This window comes from Camelus dromedarius, chromosome 10, assembly GCF_036321535.1.
Source record: "Camelus dromedarius isolate mCamDro1 chromosome 10, mCamDro1.pat, whole genome shotgun sequence".
Lineage (NCBI taxonomy): Eukaryota > Metazoa > Chordata > Mammalia > Artiodactyla > Camelidae > Camelus > Camelus dromedarius.
In genome coordinates, this window is record NC_087445.1 from 68,560,203 (window position 1) to 68,581,203 (window position 21,001).

Genomic DNA, 21,001 nt, shown 5'->3' on the forward strand with positions numbered 1-21,001 from the left:
GTAAATGGTTAGAATTTCAAGCACAATGCCGAATAGAAATGGGAAGGGCAGACATCCTTTTTTGCTCTCATTCTCAAGGGGAAAGCATTCAGTCCTTCACCACTAAGTACAATGTTAGCCATAAGTTCTTCCTAGATGTTCTTTATCACAATGAGGATATCTAGTTTGCTAAGAGCTTTTATCAAGAACAGGTGTTGAATTTTCCCTAAAATACTTTTTTTGCTAATGTTTTGATATAGTTTTCCTTTGTCTGTTGATATGGTAAATTACACTCACTGATTTTTCAAATGTTTATGCAATCTATCTACACCTGATCTTGATGTATTATCCTTTTTACATACTGCTGGATCCAATTTGCTAATATTTTGTTAAATATTTTTACATCTATATTTATGAGGTATATTGGTCAGCAGTTTTCTTGTAAATTTTTTGTTTGATTTTCATGTCAGGGTAATGCTGACCTCATAAAATAAGGAAGGTGTGCCTTTGCCCTCTATTTTCTGAAAATATTAGTGTAAGATTGCATTAGTTCTTCCTTAAGTATATGATAAAATTAATCAGTGAAGCTATCTGGGCTTAGAGTCTTCTTTGTGGGAAAGTTTTAATTACAAATTCAAATTTCTTTAATAGAAACAATACTATTTTTCTATTTTCTATTCCTTCTTCACTTTCTGTAATTTGTGTATTTCAAGGCATTTGTTCATTTCATCCAATTTGTCAAAATTATAGGCATCAAGTTGTTTATAATACTCTTAATTCCTTCTCTCTCTCTTTTTTTAAAAGTACATTTTGGAATATTTTTCGATTTACAGAAAAGTTGCAAAGATAGTAGAGAGAGTGCTCATATGCTTTTCATCCAGTTTCAGTTTCCCATATCTCACATTATTACCACGGTGCATTTGTTAAAACTAAGAAACTGGCATTGGTACCTTATAATTAACTTAAGTCCAAACTTTACTGTGATTTCACCAGTTTTTCCACGAAATGTCTCTTTTCTATTCTAGAATCCAATCCAGAATTTCACACTGCATTTAGCTGTCATGTCTCTTTAGTCTCCTCTGGTCTGTGACAGTTTCCCAGTCTTTCCCTTTTTTTTTTTTATGACTCTGACAGTTTTGAGAAGTACTGGCCAGGTATTTGATAGAAGGTTCCTCAATCTGAGTTTATCTGAAATTTCTGTCATGATTTGACTGGGTTTTTGGAAAGCGTACCACAAAGGCGACATATCCTCCTCATCACATCATATCAAGGTTACAATGATATGAATTCATACAACATCACTTGATTAAAATAATTTCTGCCACTCTCCACTTAAGTTACTCTTTTCCCTTTTACCTACTCTAGTTTTTGGAAGTGACTCACTAAGTCCAGCCCACACTCAAATGTGTGTTTGTGTGTGTGTGTGTGTGGTGGGGAGGGGAAGATCAAGCCCCTTCACCTAGACAGGACAGTACCTACAGATATTATCTGGAATTCTTCTATAAGGAAAACTTGTCTCTTCTTCCCTACCAACTCTCTTGATTAGTGTTTGTATGGTATATATTTTCCATCCTTTTACTTTTCATCTATTTGAGTCTTTATATTTAAAGTGGATTTCTTGTAGACAGCATAAAATTGGGTCTTACTTTTAAAATAAAATAATCTCCATTGAGTGGAATATTTAGACCATGTACATTTACTGTAATAATCAGTACAGTTGGGTACATCTATCATCTTGCTAACTTTTCTGTTTGTTCCATCTGTGTTTGGTTCCTTTATCTTTTCCCCTTCAAATCTTCTGGATCTTCAATATTGGCTTATTAGCTATATATCATTGTCTTTTTTTCCCCTTAGCAGCTCCTCTAAGGTCTACAATACACACTTTTAACTTAATAGTCTATATACCAGTTTACATGTAATTGAAAAACCTTGAAACAGTATACTTCCATTCTCCACCCAATCCTGTCCTTTGTGCTACTGCTATCGTACATTTTACTTCTATGTACTTTGTAACACATGATACATTGGTTACTATTTTTACTTTAAGTATTCAATTTCTCCTATAGAAATTAAATACGAGAAAAGAAGTCTCTTACGTTTACCCACATACTTACTATTTCTGGCACTCTTCACTCTCTTATTTTCCAAGTTTCTCTATGGTATCATTTTCCTCCCATCTGAAGAACCGAACTCCTTTAACATTTCTTGTAGTGCAAGCCTGCTGACAATGATTTCTCTCACTTTTTATTTGTCTGAAGAAGTTTAAATTTTGCCTTTATTTTTGAAGGATATTTTTACTGGATGTAGATCTTTAGGTTGACAAAAATTTTCCTTTATTACTTTAAAAACATCCATTATCTTCTGGTTCATGTTGTTTCTAACAAGAAGTCTTCTGTCATTACTTCTTTCTTTTATATAGCATGTTTTTCTTTAGATAATTTGAAACTTTTTATTACTTGTTTTGAGTAATTATCATGATGTACCTTTTTTCTAATGATGTACCTTTGTGTGTTTTTTTTTAATCTATTATGCTTGAGGTTCAGTGAGCTTCCTAGAACTCTAAGTTTATCATTTTCATCAAAATGGAAAAAAATTGGCTATAATCTCTAATATTAAATATTGTTTCTGTCTCTCTTCACCCTCCTCTCCTTCTAGTATGTCAGTCATTTTGATAGTGTGCTATGGGTCCTCGAGATTCTTTTAAACTTTTCTAGTCGTCTTCCTTTCTATGATTCACACTGGATAGTTTTTATTGCTATGTCTTCAAATTCACTGACCATTTATGTTGTGGTGTCTAATATCTTTTTAATTCTATCAGTGAAATTTTCATTCCAGGTATTGTATCTTTCACCTCTAGATATTTCTTCTCATTCTTTTAAAATCTTCTCTCTCCTAATGTAGTTCAAGTCTTCCTTTAACTTCATGAACATACTTATAACTTTTATAATATCTATCTTAAGATTCTCATTTGCTAATTCCATCCTTTCATTTTGAGTTTGTTTTTGTTAACTAATTTTTCTCTTGGTTATGGGTTACATTTTTCCTGATTCTCAACATGTCTAGTATTTTTTTTTTTTTGATAGGATGCTAGATACTGTGAATGTTACATGTTAAGTGTTTTTTTGTTTTTTTTTTTTTGTCTTTTTGAAAAGAGGACTGAAGTTTATTTTGATAGGAGGTTAATTTTCCTATATATCAGGTCGATCCTGATAAGGCTTTAAAAAAAAAAAAAGAAATGGTTTTGTTTAAAACTTTTTACTGAAGTTTAACATACATACATAAAAGTACACCTGTAATTTGTGTACAGCTTGATAAATTCTTGCCCATGTACCTGGCACTCAGTTAAAAAACCAGCACATTACCAGAGTCTCTGAAACCCTCTCTTATGCTCCTCAAGGCTTAATTTTAAGCTGTGTTAGGGCAGGGCTAAAATCACCTTTACTCTAGAGCTAATTTAGACTACTGCACCAAGGCATGGCCTCCAGGGGGTCTCTAATGACTGCCTGAGTGATCAACAAGATCTTACTCTGGCTGGCCAGAGCTTGAATGACTCCTAGCCTGTGTGAGCTCCACTCTACACGTGGGCAGATCAGTCTACAGCAGGTTAGCCAAGAGGACTCAATTCAGATTTCTGCTGAATAGCTCCCCCTTATCTGGTACTCTGACCACAAATTTAAACCACCTCTCCCTCAAACTCAGATATCTAACCCCCTGACTCAGTGAGAGTGACGTGCTTTGCTAGGGAGTCCCCTCTGGCACCAGAGTCCAGAAAATGCCTCAAGGCAGAAAGCTAGGGGGATCACAGGCCTCATCTCAATTGCTTCCTTTCTCTCAGGGATTATACTCCTGCACTGCCTGTTGTCCAATATGTGAAAACAGTTGTTTTCATAATTGCCCAGAGTTTTATTTGTAAATGGAGGGAGGAGAAATTCAGTTCCAATTATTCCGTCATGGCTAGAAGCAGAACAAAGGCCTCTTTTAATAAAATTTCCAGCATGGATGCCATGTTTTGCAAGATTTCATCTACCAAAATAAACCAATCCATATGTCCCTTCCATCCTTCCATCTATCTATTCAGTGGCTGCTACATCCTTCGGAAGGAAAGATGAATAAAACTTGATTCCTGCCCTCAAAGAACTCACAATTAAAAGGGAAAGCCAGACATGTGTAATAAATTAAACTGCCGGATGGTTAAGTACAATTTTAAAAACAATACGAGTGTTTTGTGAGGACAAAGAGAAAGGTATTGTCAAGTCTACTTGGAGAGGTCAGGGAAGGTTTTTACAGCCTTACATTAAGCCTAAGTCTTGAAAAATGAGTAGAGATCGACAGATGGTGTAGGACATTTGGGACAGAAGACACTCCATACGCAAAGTATAAAGTTATGAAACAACATGTAAGCTTGGGAGAACTACTAATTCCAAATACCTATTATACAGGTTTGAAGCAGCGAAATGAAAGAGCTAAAATTATGGGAAAAAATGGGAGGATCATTTCATAAAGGAGGGCCCTGCATGCCATGCTAATCATCATCTGCAACCATAATTCATCATTGTTGACTGGACTGCCACCTATGTGCTCACAGGATAATTGTTTATATATATTATATTCATTACATTTAATTCTCACAACCACCTTATGAGGAAACTAAGGCTCAGAGAGCTTCTCTAATTGTGCCCAAGATCACATGATTAGTAGGTGAAGAAGCCAGGATTTAAACACAGGTCTGCCTGATTCCAAAGTCAACAAAAGGAACTTGCCTCTAATCTATAGGCACTGGGAAGTTATGGAAGGATTTTTTTGTCTTCAGAAATTTTTTGTTTTTAAAATTATGCTCATTGATTAAATGGTTTTAAGTAGGAGGAAATAAAGTTAAATGTATGTTGCAGAAAGCGCTCTCTGATACGTGAGTTAGGAGGGCTGGAGTCTAAAGAACCAGGTCTGAGGTTGTTGGAAAAGCACAGAAGAGAAATGAGCTTGGATTAGGTGGTGTTTAGGAGGAATGGAGAAGAGGATGTGAGAAATGTTGAAGAAGCAGAATCTGTCAGATGCTGCAAACAAGCAACTTGGGCAAAAAGGGAGATTGTGAGGTCAACTGTGGACATGCTGATACACTAAAGGGACCTGGTCCTGCTCCAGATGCAGGAGACATAAAGGCATGCTGGACAAGACCTTCCCTCTCAAGGACCTGACAGCTTATGTAGCCTCAAGGAAGGCAAGCACCTTTACATGCAAGATGGTGGGGACATCATCAACGTCCTGTGCTTCAGCCCCAACTGCTCTGTGCGGCCACAGGCCCTACCATCAAGACCTGGGACTTGGAGGGCAGGATCATTGTAGACGAACTGAAGCAAGAAGTTATCAGTGCAGCTGCAAGGCAGAGCCACCCCAGTGTACCTCTCTGGCTTTGCCTGTTGATGGCCAGAATGTTTGCTGGCTACACGGACAGCCTGGTGCAAGTGTGACAGGTGGCCATCAATACCTGCTAGAAATATATGACAGAGCTTTAAAAATTAAAAAAACCTGCTTTTTTAATTAAGAAAAAATCAAACCTATGAATTCCACTGAAACACAGTAAGTACTGTATGGACCACATTCCCTCCCCACTACTATCTTGGAATCTATGATGAGTCTAGAGCCCCGTTCTGGAAACCACTGCTGTAGAACATTGTCAACTCTGCCACAAACCAGCCTGCAAATAGAAGGTTCTCCTCCTGCAGGCTGAGAACTGTTAGGACATGGAGGGAACCAACTGTCCTCTAATTCTGGCTGTAATTATTGACAACAATTTTATTAAAACAAATGCAGGTACCATTTATCAAACACTGACAACATGTGAGCACAGCGCCAAGCATCTGATGAAACACTACCATCTCATTTACTTGCCACAACAATCCTAATAATACGCCTCTCTTAAGGACGGGAAACAAGCTCACGGAGGGAAAACAACGTGCTCACATTGCTTTGGTTCCCTGAGGCTGCCTCACCGATCATTTAAAAAGCATCTTGGAACGTGCTACCTTCAGAAAGCCTCTATTACCCTCCCCTCTAGGTCCTTCTGTGCCTGATTCCAATTTTATTTATGGCCCCTATTATGCTATTCCATGAGATATGTGTAATTTACATGTCTGTTTCCCCTGTTGAAATACACTCTTGGAGGGGAAGGACTGGATCTGCTTCAGCTTTGCTGTTCGATGCCCAGCGCTGGGTCAGAGCACTGCATATGGGATAGCCAATCAGCTCTATGGTTTCTGAGCCATCAGTCACTCATCAGGCTGCCCCTGGCTCCTGGCCATTCCTTGCACCTCATATACCCCAGGCTCCCTTGCCACATTTACTCAGTAGCTGCAAAATCCATACCGAAGACACCCATGACTTAAAGGGAGAACTTTTCCACTGAAAGGAAACCGGAATAGAAACCTCAGATTCCTTGGATCAAAAGAACTCAAATTATGGCCAAGAGGCCCTAAGACACCAGCCATGTACCCTGCCCTGACATGATCAACAGAAAACCTCACAGTGTCTGGCATGTTTATTTTTCCTACGCCATCACCTCTCTCTGCCTCACATGGGCGCCATGTACACGGAGTGGAGGCGGTGCAGGCTTGAGTGTCCTCCAGACTAGACTCATCACAGCCCTGCCCAGCCAGCTGTAGGCTCTGTGGCAAGACATGCTCTCTCAGGTTCTTTTCTCCCTCACCCACTCCATGGGGCTAGGATGCCAACTGAATGAGATCCCAAATGCAGAAAGCACCTAGAAGGGCAGGGGGGCTGGGTGGCTCCATGGAGTGACAGAATTGGGTTCACACCTCAGCTCCCCATCTTTTTAGCTCTATGGATAAATGAGAATAAGAAAAATACCTTCCTCAGAGTGGTGAAGAGTAAATGAGAGGTCAATGATGAGTGTTTAACACATAGAAATCAATGAATGGTAGCCATTGTTTAACTACGGTGTAAATGACACATCCTGTCAGGACCCCCCAAATCTCATAGTGAGTTAAGAGCAGAGGTCTGAAACCCCATTGCAAGCCATTCATCAACAAAGAGCAATCTCCCCCAGAGAGCTAGTCCCATGGTGCCACTGGGACTCACGGCAGCAATGCAGTGGCAGTGACCACCTGCCACCATGCAAACCCCAGCGACACAAACCCAGTCCCACATCAGCACACATGCTCAGGCACACCTGCTCCTTTCAGTCTGGGAGCCAGCATGACTTCATAGATCATCCAGACGCAGTCAAGGAGGTCAAACTGCAAACATCAAAACCACAATTCCCAGGGAACCTCAACCCTCCTCACTTGTATGAACAATGGGGGACACTGGGTCTACTTCAGTTGGCCACCAATGAGGCAGCTCTGAGTGGCAATGTGAGACAGGTGTGTGGTCAGATGTTAGCGTGGCAGCCAGCTGCTTTTTGCTAAATACGCCTACCTTCTGTCTAGACCAGAGGTAACAAAGAAAGATTTAGGGGACATGGATCTACATTCAGAGCACTGGCAGCAGACACCCTGCTATGTAGGAAAATGGCTGGGTTTGATGATGGCACAAGAAAAAAATGTAGGTTTGAAGTGCTCCAAATTGCTCTCACGGAAGCCCTTCCACCCACCTTCTGTGGGGGTACCCGGGGAGGCTGTCCTGCTCTCTGGACATGGCAATGGCGATGGGGCTGGCAAGATCCCCAGCTCCACAGAAAGAGGAGTGATCTAGACCTGGGATCACTTCATAGCCTTTCAGATGAGTTATGAGAGCAAAACAAGACTGAAAAAATGAACCACCTCTCCGCTTCCTTCCCTAAGACAAAGGTTCCAGAGGTAACAGAAACCAACTGCAGTTCTTAGGCCATAGGAAACCGACAGCGGTCTCCATCCCATCCCGTCCCCTCCCCAAAGTCACATTCATGTCCACTGCATGAGCTCACGGGAATCAGAACTCAAGAGCGCATTACCCACCACATCATTTGGGAGGCTCTGGAGGTCTTCAAAGGGGGTTTCCAGGGTGTTGGTGTCCACATTCAGGATCACAACATCATCCAGGGCCATGTTTCTGACTTTCTACAAGTAAAAGAAAAAATTCAGAAGAGAAAATCACTGAAGCACCATGAAGACCCAGATATTCCCTGGCCTTCTCTGGGAAAGGGGAGTAAGGAAGAAAAGTGACATTTGACAAAGGTGTACTCTGTGGCAGGCCCAATACCAGGTTATTCACATGTGTGAGGCCATTAAACCGTCACAAAAACTCTATGAGCTTGTACCGTCATCCACAAGTCCCAGGGGTGGAAAGGGCTTCAGAGACTAAGTTTACTTACCCCAGGTCACACAGCTAGGGAGAAAGATCCTCATACGTCAACATTATTTTTTCCTTATATTTTCAAATAAAAAAAAAAAACAAAAAACCCAGAAGCTGAAGTCTAGTGCTCTCACTCCAGGAACTCAGATATACAGCTAGGCTCTCAGGATACTCACATGCTCTCATTTACCAAAGGCTACTTGCCCATCTCCTTTGGATCTTGTCATTCTCAGGTATGAAATATGTTGTATAGCCTAGTATTAACATATTAACATTTCTCTTAAACATTAAGTAGAAAGGTCACACTTTTAATTTGGTTCCATATTCCATAGAAATCCAGCTAGGTGAATCATGGCTGTGTGTCTCTGGCCATAATCCATATTCTACTGGTGTAGTAACAGAAAGGGTCAGGGAGACTTGTGCCTGCTTGGTGTTCATGTTTGGTGAGAGGATGAAGACACAACATGGAGAAAAGAAGAGCCCACCACCTGGAAGCAAACTCTCACTGTCCAGAGAAGTACAAGACTGTGTCAGCTGAGTTTTTAATCGCACTATTTACCCGCTGCTGGAATCCATCTCTGTTTTCCTCCTGCCTACCTACCACTTCCAATCTCATTCAATCCTCTTTCCCCATCATGTATTAAAGCTCATTTCTTTAGAGTCCAGCACTTCAGAGCTGTGAAGTTTTTCATTTTGCCCTGGTTAAGCAGAAAGATCCTATAATTTGTTATCCAAACTGGGATGCTTGTGGTTGTGAAAGAGAGCATATTACACCAGGGCAGCAGGCACAAGATGGGATGTGTGGTCACCTATATGGAAGGGATCAGTTTCATCACTATCCCTGCTCTGAGCTACTGGATATGACCATGCAGGTGTGCACTGCTCAGGCACACCCAGCCAGCCCAGTTGGGCCGAAATCTGCCAACCCATATGTCTGCTGAGTGGCATCAGTTGAAGACAGGGGTGGGGGTTGGTGATGGGAGGGTGGAGACATCTTTTCCTAATTCATCCAAGAGCACCAATACAGGCTAGTGATGGAGCCGGGTGTCTGGATGGCTGCTAAAGCCCAAGCTTGCTAATGCCCTGGAAATGGACAACAGTAACAAGGCAATAGAAGCCTACCAGTGCTTGCTCTATGCTTTACTCACTAAATCTCATTTAACTCTTATCAAACCCTGTCATTTGCACACTATTACCTTCATTTATGTACCTTGAGGAAAATGAGGTTCGGAGAGGTGAGGTGAGGTGATTGGCAGAGGTAACACGGCACCGTCTGCCTCCACAGCTCATGATCTTGAACAGGATGGCCATCAGCCTCCTTGTCTTCAGACACCCTCAGTGAAGCTGACCACCCCTGGCTTGTTGCTCTGAGTCCCGGCACCCCTTTGCTTGCCTGCCTCCCCCTGTTGGGTGTGGGGGTTCCCTCAGAGGCTCATCAGTTTGGTTCACCACTGCATGATAACCAGCACCCAACAAAATAACTGGCACTTAGGAAGGGCTCATTAATATTGATGTTTGTTGTCTCAAATCCCAGCCTCTAGGATAGAATTTGGTACTTAAGTAAACATTTTGAGATTCTTCCTGGCAGGAGGGTAGAGCCAAGCAGGTCAGAAGCCTCCTAGCGTTGAAATAACACTCCCAGAGGGCAGAATCCTGGAACCCTTCCACATTACAAGACCAGGAGCCTCAAATTTCTTCTGCTGTTGACTTCTCCAGGGGCTAGTACACAAACTTACCAATCAATTCATAAACATTTACTAAATGTTTTCTCTGGGCTGAGAGCCGCAGGGGAGGAACAAGATTGCCTACTTAGAAGTTTATTCTTCCCCCTAGACCCCCAACCTCATACTAACTGCTTTATTCACAGGTTATAAAGCTATCAGCAAACAGCATTGATGATAATACAAATAACTAATGTTTTACAAAGCAGAATCCCATTTTACAGATGAGAACATCAAGACTCATAGTGAATTGTCCAAAGCTCCTTAGCAGCCTCACTTTGCAATCCAACAGGTTAAACACTTAGCAATGTGCTAGCAGGAAGTTACAGAAAGTCTTAATAACCACCTTTTCCCACTTACATCACACTTTAGAGCTCATAAAGCACTTTCACACAGATTCTTTCATTTTCAACACAAGCTGGGGGTGAGGGATCACCATTTCCATTTCAGAGATGAGAAACTGAGGCTCAGAGAGGTGACGTGGCCTGCCCAAGGTTATGCGGCTACTAACCGGCCTCTTCATCGGTAAAATTGAGAAGATAACTATGACTGCCCTCCTTAGCCCTCTTCCCCGGGGCTGCTGTGCAGATTAGAGGTGCTATGTGCACAGCGCTGGACACAAAGTAGGCCTTACAGTAGCAATTACTATTGCTTTTATAATATACACGCCCCAGCCACGGCCAGCGTGGAAACTGCAGCGGCAATGGCCTATGGCAAAGATCCTCTGGTTCCTCCTGGTCCCTGCTGGACTCTCACTTAAAAGGATGAGACGCTGGCACAGGACATGGAACTGGAGAAGGGGCCCCAAGGGGCTCTAGAACTTGGCTAGTGACTTCAGGACTTGGGGGCTGAGTTGAAGGCCACTGCACCCCAGAGTTGCTGATTTTGCCTCATCTGATCTCCAAAGAGGCCCAAACAGATAGGGGCAGGGGGCCCGGCCACTGGAGAGAAGTCTCGGGGCTGAAAGGCTAGCTACAGGGATGTTGATTTTGGACGAGGATCGGGCGTTGTTTCTGTGTTCCCAGGGGGGCCCCAGTGGCACAGACCGGCTGTTGTGGGCTCTCCATGGCTGGGATGGAACAGGCTTTTGATTTCTTCCCACTCCTGGCTGGAGGACTTGCCAGTTAAGCTGTGTGGAGTGTTTACTTTTTGAACAATGGCCGCAAGCTGAAGAAGAGGAAAAAACCTGGCCCTTTCTTCTGACTTAGCAGGCCAGGGTCCCCTTAGTAACCAAAATGCCCGCGCACCAGGCTCCAGGATGAGCAAGGTCGGCACAGTTTCCTCTCATAGGACAATGCTGCCCTCCTGGTAGCGAAGCCTCTTCCAAAGGGCCTGGCATGGACTCAAGGGCCTTCCTGAAGCTCATGTTCCCAAGGAAAGAATCAGAGGCCAGCTTGGCCGGATGGTGTCCTATGCCTGAAAGGCTCAAGGAAACAAGAGGAATGAAGAAAGGCAAAATACAAAACAAACCCCACAAAACCCCTCAAAGTTGGGGGGTGGGGTGGGCAGTGCTGATGGGGAAGGAAGCTGGGCTGTTACTGGGTACCCACGTTTAACCCTGACCATGCTATGAGGGAGATACCACCAGCTCCACAGTAAGGAGGAAGCTCAGAGAGGTCAAAGAAGCTAGTGAATGGCAGAGCTGACTTTTGAACCCAGTCTGACTCTTTCCGGAGATGTCCCCAAATCAATAGCTCAGACTTCAGAATGAGTATCTCTGTAGGGCACACAGCTACACTAACACTCTCAGGACTTGCTTTCTCTCACACAAAATGACACTTGCCTTTTGTATAATAAAAATTAAGTGTGTTTAAAAAAATGGGGCAGAAAAGTTCAAAGAAGAAAATTGTGGCTACTGTAATCCCTCCATTTGGAGATAATGTTTTGGTATATTTCTTTCCATATCCCCTCCATCCCAACCTCTACTTTTTAAAACACAGTTGAAATAAGTCAATGTTTTTTTCTGATTTTCTCATTTATTACAACATAAGCGATGTCTTACTTTAGTAAAAGCTGTGTAATCGCTAATTGCTACAAAATGTTCTACTTCATAGAAGCAAACCCAACCAAGACTCCTTTGTTGGCTATTTCTAGTTTTAAAGAAATTATTATAAATAATATTCCTGTGAAATCTGTAGGCATATAGCCGTGTGCTTTAGGATGGATTCCTAGAAGTGGAATTTCCTTTCCACTTCTTAAAGAGTGTCCCTCTCAAATTCGACTTTGAGAGAGATATCTTTACTTCCAATTATTTTAAAGTCATTTTATCCACAGCTTGTGTTTCCTACTCTAAGTGAAGAAAAATCAGCAAAGACACGAGCAGATGTCAAAATAGTCCTCCAAAAACCCTACCCAATTAAAACACTTACTAGTACCGCAGCACACCGAGACAGCTCTCCGGTAGCTTGTCCCACCAACACATTCCCTCTCTTTTTAGTTACAACATATGCCAAAGCTCCTGCCAGCTGCAAACCCTCCCCCCACCAGACTCTATAGGCTTTTTCTCAGAATGGAAAAAAAAAGATACTGACATGTACACCGGCTTTCCAAATGGCATTTCTTGCACAGAGAAATACACAAAAATGGCATCTTCCCATAAATACTGTTAATCAAAAATGTCTTTCCCTTTATGCTTTGTCACAGACAGACTTAGTCTGACCTCTGCCTTTCAGGACAGAAAAGGGAAAAAATCATAGTATGGGAGGTGTTCGGGGCAAATGAGCAAATACAGGCTCTAATATAAGCTTCACCTCTAGATTGCACCTTCGCACGTGGGGTGCCTCAGGCAATTCACTCAAATTCATAAATCCTCCAGGTTTTCATCTGTAAAATGGGGATCAAGATAGTAGTCACCTCACAGAGTTGTTGTGAGGATTAGATAAGTGAATGTACATAGAGGAGACAGGGTGATTCCCAGGAGATCCGTAACAGGCATTCAACCAACAGTGGCACTCTTGCCTGTCTGTCCCCTCTCCTTCAATGGTTCCTGGGACCTCAGTGGAGCCTGGCAAACCTCATCCTGGAGCACCTGAGAAAGCAGTAAGTTTGCCTTGCCCCACGCTAGCCTATGGTTTACTCCCACAACCAGAATACTGTCAGTCTACAATTATGAATACAGGTATTGGATTCCTTCTCTAGTGTGTGGGCTTCTTGGGGCCACCAAGACAGATTTCTGTACTCTCAACTCCTACCCTAATATTTGGCCCCAGAGTAGGCAATTCATGAATGAATGAATGAATGAATGGGAGGCCACAGAGCCTAGAGATGAAAAGCACAGGATCCGGAAGCCAGTCTTTGTGAGTACTAACTCAGCTCCACCACTCGCCTGCTATGGAATCGTGGGGCTTTCACTTAATCTCTCTGTGCCTCCGTCTCCTCCTCTATAAACTGGGGATGATAACAGTGCCTACACCTTATGCTTTTGGTGAGGATTAAAGGGGTTAAGATTTTTAAAGTACTTAGACTAGTGCCTGGCACATGAGAAGTGCAAGGCAAATGTTTGTTAAATTAAAATGAATGATCTTTTGAGGGTGATGGAAATATTCTATACCTCTACTGGTGATGGTTTCACTAACATATAAAATTCAGAATTCATTGAATCATACAGTTTAAATGGATGGTTTGTTGTGCAAAAATTACAACACAATGAGTTGATAAACACATTAGTGCCATTTCCAGAGGACAGACTAAAGTCACAATAGACCATGAAAAGTAACAATGCATGAATGATGGTGACCAAATGCCACTTGACAAGGTAATTTTTCTGCAAACCATCCCCCAAAGCACATTCTGATCTGTGGCTGTGTTTGGCTCCTTGCTGCCTTCCTTTTTTGTCCTGCCCAGGATTTTTAAAACTTTTTTTCTACTCATGCCCTCCTAGGATAAACATAGAATCCAATGTCCCTGATACACTTCCCTACACAAAAGTGGGGTCCACTTGAGAATCACTCTACCTTTCGTGTATCGTCTCTAGCCAAGATTTTACAGAATCTTACTTTCTAGAGTTGATTGTATGAAAACAATGGGTCTATGTCCCCTGCTAAAATATAAAGTATCAGGTGCACTTGTTCAAACCATGCCAGTCCTCCACACCGATGGGGGTGACCTTGCCTATCTAGGGAGGGGTTTGGGCAGCTAGTGACAAAAGGCAGGACTCAGAACCAGGTCACAAAATGAAGAGCAAGGATTTGCACTGGCAACATAATTCAGGGGATCCAGAGAACAGTCAGGAGCATGTGGTCAGTTCTCTCGGCCAAGGAAGCCAGGGCTGGAGGCGGAGGAAAGAAGCTGGTCCTGGATATTAAGGAGCAGGGCCCAGATCCACCTCTGCCTCCTCAGCTGAGAACCAGGCTCCATACCTAAGATGGAGGTGGTGGGGGTTGGTGAGGAATAAATGAGCCAGTGCACGGTGAGTCTTTTCTGTTATCCTTCCACCAGGAACATCGTCAGGGCAGAGCTGTGTCTTATTCATCTCTGCATCTCCAGTGCCCAGCACAGTGCCTGACACAGGGCAACCACTCATGAATTGTAATATTGTGGCTGGGTCCACTCTACAGGGAGGCAGACCTGGCGCAGATGTCATATAAGCCCAAATGGACAGCGTAACCCCGATGTAAGCAAACTGGAGTTTGCTCAAGGAAGTGTGATGGGAATAACGATAATGATGATGATGATGAGAATGACAACAATCATGTAAAATTATCATGATTAGTGTAGAATTAATTCACAGTTGACACAGCAAGTAAGATAGGTGTTACCATGGTAGTTGAGATGTGGGTTGTGGAATGAGACGGCCAGATTCAAGCCCTGCCTCTGCCACTGTGTAGCCTTCTTTACTTCTGAGCCTCAACTTTCTCACCTGTAAAATGGGGATAATACCACCTACTGCCCAGCTATGTTTGGAGAGTGAAGTGGGACAATATGTGTAAAGAATTGAACACAGTACCTGACTGCAGTTAGTGAACAATAAATGGGGGGGGGGGTGTGCTATGAAAAATGAGTTACCATCCTTGCAATTTGAAAGGAAGATTAGAGTTTCAAGGCTGTAAGAATCTGAACAACTGATTTTCAGACCAAAGGCAGAGGCTCCATTATTAGAATACAGTGCCATTAAAATTTAAACTACCACCAACCTACTGTTCTTTTCCTGGCTACGCCTTAGGGACACAAGCATGTTCTCTGAGCCAGACTGCCTGAGTCTGCGTCCCAACTCTGCCAGTTACAATTGTGCTACCTTGGGCAAACCCTGTAACCTCCTGCGCCTCAGTTTCCTCATCTGTATGTGGAGATGAAAATAGTACCGACACCTAGGATAATGGTTACCCTTGGGTCAGAGGGAGAATGACTATAAAGGGGCACAAGAGGGGCTTCCAGAGGGCTGGTAATACTTTGTTTCTTGGTCTGGAGGTGGTTACGTGGCGTGGCTGCCTTGTGGGAACTCAACTTGCTCTGCACTTCGGATGAGGGCGCTCTTCCCTAGAAATCTATAAAATGGGACTATGACCACATGCTACATAGGGTTGCGACAAGATTAAAGAAAAAGAAAAAAAAGTTTATTTTGTACCTGCATGGCCACATTCCCCCTACCTGCCCACGGTGCTGGTCTTGGCAACAGGCAGGCTCCCGCCCTGTTGGAGTGACCCCTGAGGCCTGTAAGCATTCTCCTCTCCTACGGCCAAGCCAGCGCCTGAGGCAGGTCCTCTGACACCAGCGACTAGACCACAGGCAAAGGGGACAGGTTCAGACCGACTTCCTGCAAAGACACTTTGCTTCAAGAGGAAGCATATCCTCTTAAATCAGAGCATTATCAAACCCACAAAGTGCTTTGCTTTGGCTCAGAGAAAGTCCAAAGCTCATCTCTGAAAGAGGCAGAACTGCCACGGCTCCTGACATTGCACTTGATGTCTCACTGAAATATGACTTCTTGGCAGCTTTTTTTTTTTTTTTAAAGTTTTTAAAGGTAGAGAATATGGTTAAAACTAAACTGAAAATTGTATCTTAACAGTTCATCAATCTAAATTTTACCCGAAATGACTGCTGCCAGGCTTCACACAGTCACCTCGTAGGCTGACTGCACCCCTGAGGCACAGCTAACTCTGCAGGGGCCTCACAGGCCGGGCCGGTGCTACACGCTCTCTTACTCCCATAACTGCAAAATGAGCTACTAGCTGCTGTGTTCCTCCTGTGGCCTAACCCTTCACATGTACCATTGATTCAGTCCTCACAACACCCCTGTGGAGGGAAAAGGAAATGCTGGGTCATAGAGGTAAAACAACTTGTCCAAAGTCCCATGCCTTAGCAGTAGTCGAGCTAACACTGAACCCAGATGAACATCAAAAACTTCGTTATCACCCAACACACCTTACTAATTGCTCTGACACGTTGTTTTGACCAACAAACATACTGAGCAACTGTAATTTAATAGAGGTTTGCTAGGTACATAACAGCAGAATCAAGCAGCCTGATGGTTGGTCCAGACTCTACTAAATGCTCAAGGAAGAGGGTTTACTATGAAATATTGTACCCATTTGACGGATGAGGACACTGAGGCTAAAGAGATGAAACGGTTTGCCCTTGTTCTCACAATGGGTACTTTGTCAGAAAAAGGATCTGACTCTGGTTTCCGTGCCAATGTTCTTTCCACTAAACAGCACGTACAAAATGTACTCAAATGCATGCGCATGTATATGAGAACGTAACAAAGAACAGCATGGGGAGCTGGTGGCCTCCTAGGAGGAAGGGAAAGAGAAATCAGAGGGAAAGTGGAAAGGACAGGAAGAGGAAAGGCACATATTCAGGTATTCTAAACTCTTTACTCCCTCCTGAAATCTCAGATACACATAGAGGGAAGAGTGACATTTTCCTTCCCTCCCTTATGCCCCAAAGGTCACCGAGCTGCCAAGCAGTTGATAAACGTAGTAGTTTTTCTTTGGAGGCAGGAGTCACTGATTTGCTCCTTCCTGCTCCACAAAATTAAAAATCTAAGCCTAAGAGTTCAGAGGACCCCTGAAAACACTGCTGGAATTTCCCAGGGTGCTTTAAACAGAAACAGAAGCTTGGCAGGGGAGGGAAGTGGTGCAAGCACCTCACAGGTCAGGCCAAATCCCCTCTTCACAAGGTAATAAGCACTGACTCTCATTAACAAATCCAGAGATTTTCAACCCAGGTCAGTAAAGGGGCTACTTCTCCAATGGGCTTTTCTTCCTTTCCTGACCATCATCCTTTGGAGCTTCATTCATTCACACATTCATTCACTCATTGGTCAGTCATGTCAACCTGAAGCTAGGTCTCAAAGACAGAGATGACTAAAACATGATGTCTAAACTCAAGAGGCTCCCGGCCTACTAGTGTGTGGGTGAGGATGGAGTGGGGGAGGGTGGAAATTATAATAAGCCTAAGAAAAGGCACAGTCATATGTAGTAGAAAAGACCCCGCTCTGGTGGAACATCTCCATACACATGGAGCTTGCCCACTGCCTCCCCAGATGGTTGTGGGCCCAGGGCCACAGAGTCCCAAGGCTGGTGTCCTGGCTCACTCACTCACTCGTCGGGTAGCTTTAGGCAAGACCTTTCGCCTCCTTTAGTATCAGTTTCCAGCTCTGTGAGATTGGGTCTTGATCTTCACCTTCAGGATTGTAAGAAGGTTAAAAGAAGACGCAGTAGGGTATGTGCTTCATAGAGCACCGGCCACAGAGAAGAAGCTCAGTCAGTGCCAGTCCGCCTTCTTCTGAGAGTTTGGTTCTGCCAGCTGTGGGGCTCCACCCAACACAGCGCCACCATCCAGCCTGCCTCCACTCTGCCCTCCGGAATGGAGGGGTGAGCCCATGTACACCTCTGATTCTGCTGGGGTTTTGCCCTAAACTGAAGCACCTTCCTACTGCTGGAGACTCTGTTTCCTCATGAGTAAAAAGAGGATGTGGAAGGTGTCAACACCTTTCACCACTGCTGCATAATGCAAATGAGAGATGAGGTGGCAGAGTGCCTGGTAAAATGTGAAGATGGCCCAGCACAGATCACCATGATTATCTCCATCCTGCAAGACTCTGCTCTTCCTGACTATTCCTGCTCCCACAGCAAGTTGCCTTCTTTGGTCCCAAGCAAGGACAATGGACAACATACACTTGGGCCCTCAATTAAAACTTGATTAGTGATGTTTCTAATTGTTTCATATGTACCTGTCACTTTTTCCTTAAAATAGCTGATTTAACCACACTATGTTTACATATACTGCAATAACACCAGTGTCATCTATAAAACATTGTAGAGTTTTTAAACACTGTATTTTTGAATATGTGATTTCATTTGATCTTCAAAGCAACCTCATGGAATAAGCATGATTATTTCCATTTCACAAAAGAGAAAAAAGAAGCTCTTGCCTCAGGTCCAGAGTAATAAAAGAGCTAGGATCTGAACTTGGGACTGCTGGTCCCCAAAGCCTGGTCCCCTTCTCTTCTCTGTGCAGCCATGTCTACTCTCCTGGTTTAGCAAATACTGAGGTCAGTGACCAGGTCACTTTTTTTGGTAACCTCCACAGATAGACTTATCAGAGGCTAGATACACAAGAACAAACAGACCATAAAAGCAGGGACTGTTTTTTTTTCTTTCGTACACTGAAACACACAACAAAATAATTGGGTTTGAATTCTGATCCTGATCATTATTAGCTGTGTACAAGTTACTTAACCTTCCTGTGCCCAAATTTCAGGATCTGTAAAGCAGGGCCACCATTACTAGAGCACAGACTTGTAAAAATTAAATTATAAGCATAATGCATCCAGCAGTATTTCAAAAAAAGTAACCATCCAATTTGAAATGATGAAACTTGAATTTAAATTTCACTGGGGGCATAAGGGGATGCTGATTCCCCAGTGCCCAAATGCTTTGGGGTCGCCCACTCATAAAACAGGGCCTTCCTTCCTCCCACCCAACTGCCACTTGCCATCATTCATTCATCACTAAGCACAGCAAACTTGGACTCCCATCTCCACCTGCCTTTTATTTGAAATGTCAATTTTTAAAGAGTGGAGAGGTTGGAAACCCAATTTAACAAGCATGCTGAAACATTGTTTATTGCCCCCATAAACATGGCTTAGTGAGAATTACGGACTTAATCAGAGTGAACTTATCTCCCGGTGAAAAGGAACACTTTAAATTTCAGAAATGGCACCTTCACTGTGAAAATCTCTTAACTTTTCAAACAAACTACAGGGGGTCTTAAACATATGGGCAGTAAAGGGGCAGCCATTACGGTGATTTGTCTTGCCCAAGAGCCAAGGAGCCCTAAAGGTCCATAACAACTTTAAGATCCAGGGAAAATATTTGGAAAAACATATTCAGGAGACATGTCTCTAAAAACACCCAAAAGGTCTGCCGAGTGGGAAGTAATATCTGTACGGTTGCTTGGGGCTGCGCAAAAGAAAGGACCCTGGAGTCATTAGAACAGGGGCTATTTAACCAGCAGCAGCATTGAGAAAGCTCACCTCTCCTCCTGTGTGTAAGATTAAGCATTAGGTAATAGGTAATTAGCAATAGGTAATATTTTGGGACCTGCTTTTCAGAAGACAGGTGTCACATAAATCCCAAAGACTACTAAACAGTTTGTGTGGTATTTTTTTCTTTCTAAAAAGCATTTCCAGAGGGTGAGGACCTGGGAACCCCAACTTCCCAATTTGAGGCTTCATTAAGGCTGCTCTGATCATTCATTCCAGGAAAGGTTTTCATAAAGACTCCCCATTTTGCAGAGACTGTATCAGCCTGGCTGCCAGAGGCAGGAAAGGCAACAGATATAAAATTTTATTATTTCAATGCCCCAGTAGCAGCCAGGAGGACTTAATGAAATCGCCAAGATTTACAATCTGAAATAGCTATTGCACAGACAGATATGGTTAAGGGAGCTGTGCCCTCTGACCTTTCAACCCTTTGATCCTCACACAGCAGGTGGCCTGGAGCCCCCTCCTGGGCATCTTCCCTCTCTTCCGACACTGCTGAACCTTGATGTGCAATAAGCTTGACCCTACACAGGTGACTCTCACAATGCTTATCACCAGCAGCTGCTGCTAATGGAATAGCCCAAATCACTTGGCCTCGAGATTCCAACTTGGAGATGGGGGAAGAGGGATCTGCTGTGTAGTGTCCGAATGGTGCTGAAATGATGCCCAATAGTTCAGCCTCAAGTCCAGTTGTTTGGAAATGCTTAACGATGTCATTACCAAAAACTGTCCTAGAAATGGAACTCTGGTCTCCTCTGATTTATACTTTGAGTTAGAAAAAAAAAAATCACCTTTTAAAAATAAATCACAAATCTCAAAAAAAAAAAAAAAAAAAAATCAACCCCGAAGTCCCAAATGCATCTCTCAGAACTTCCCTAAAACCATGTGCAGCAAATTTATACCAATGAAAATCAAAACAATTTTTGGAAACCTAAAATTGACTGTTTTCAGTTCCATGAAATTTCATTTAAAAAACCCCATATGCCAAAATGTCCAAATTCTCTTATTTTTAAAAATTGGGATGACTTCCAAAATCATAGCTATCTTTTTCTTCCTTTTTTTTTCCTTCTAAAGCTAAGGATGGGTAATGTGCATATGTACTTATCAAGCTTCATAATTTAACCCATTCGGTCAGTAGAAAATATTTTCAATAAAATGCTGAAGAGGCAGGATATAAATTTATTACCATTCCATCTTTTAAAACAATTGACTCCTAGGTGCCAGGGTTTAACTCTATTTGGTTAAGGACATGTCCAGGAGTTTAGGCAGCTCCAGTCTGCAGCTTTTAGTTTTTGTCAGATATTTAGGCAGGACACATAAACCATTCTGTGGGATGCTGATAACACCCAGCTTAACTGCCACTGCTGATCATACTTGGGAAAAGCCCTGAGCCCATGCCTTTGTTTCTAAACAAACAGTATGGTCATCCCCACTCTTTACCTACAAAGGCCTGAGCTTAGGTCATGTATGTCTGAATTCAACAGGCAAAGAAAAAACCCACTTCTTCTGTAGCCTGAGTGGCATATAT

At 42.9% G+C, this 21,001-nt stretch overlaps 1 protein-coding gene across 4 annotated transcripts in view; it reads right to left on the reverse strand.

Annotated features, from left to right (window-relative positions):
- DENND1A (DENN domain containing 1A) overlaps positions 1–21,001 on the reverse strand; it is a 470,496-nt gene that overhangs the window by 163,295 nt on the left and 286,200 nt on the right. For all 4 annotated transcript variants that reach the window (XM_031450416.2, XM_031450417.2, XM_031450418.2 and 1 more), the window contains exon 12: positions 7,929–8,030. In XM_031450416.2, coding sequence (XP_031306276.1) covers positions 7,929–8,030 — 102 coding nt within the window. The remainder of the gene's footprint in view (positions 1–7,928; positions 8,031–21,001) is intronic.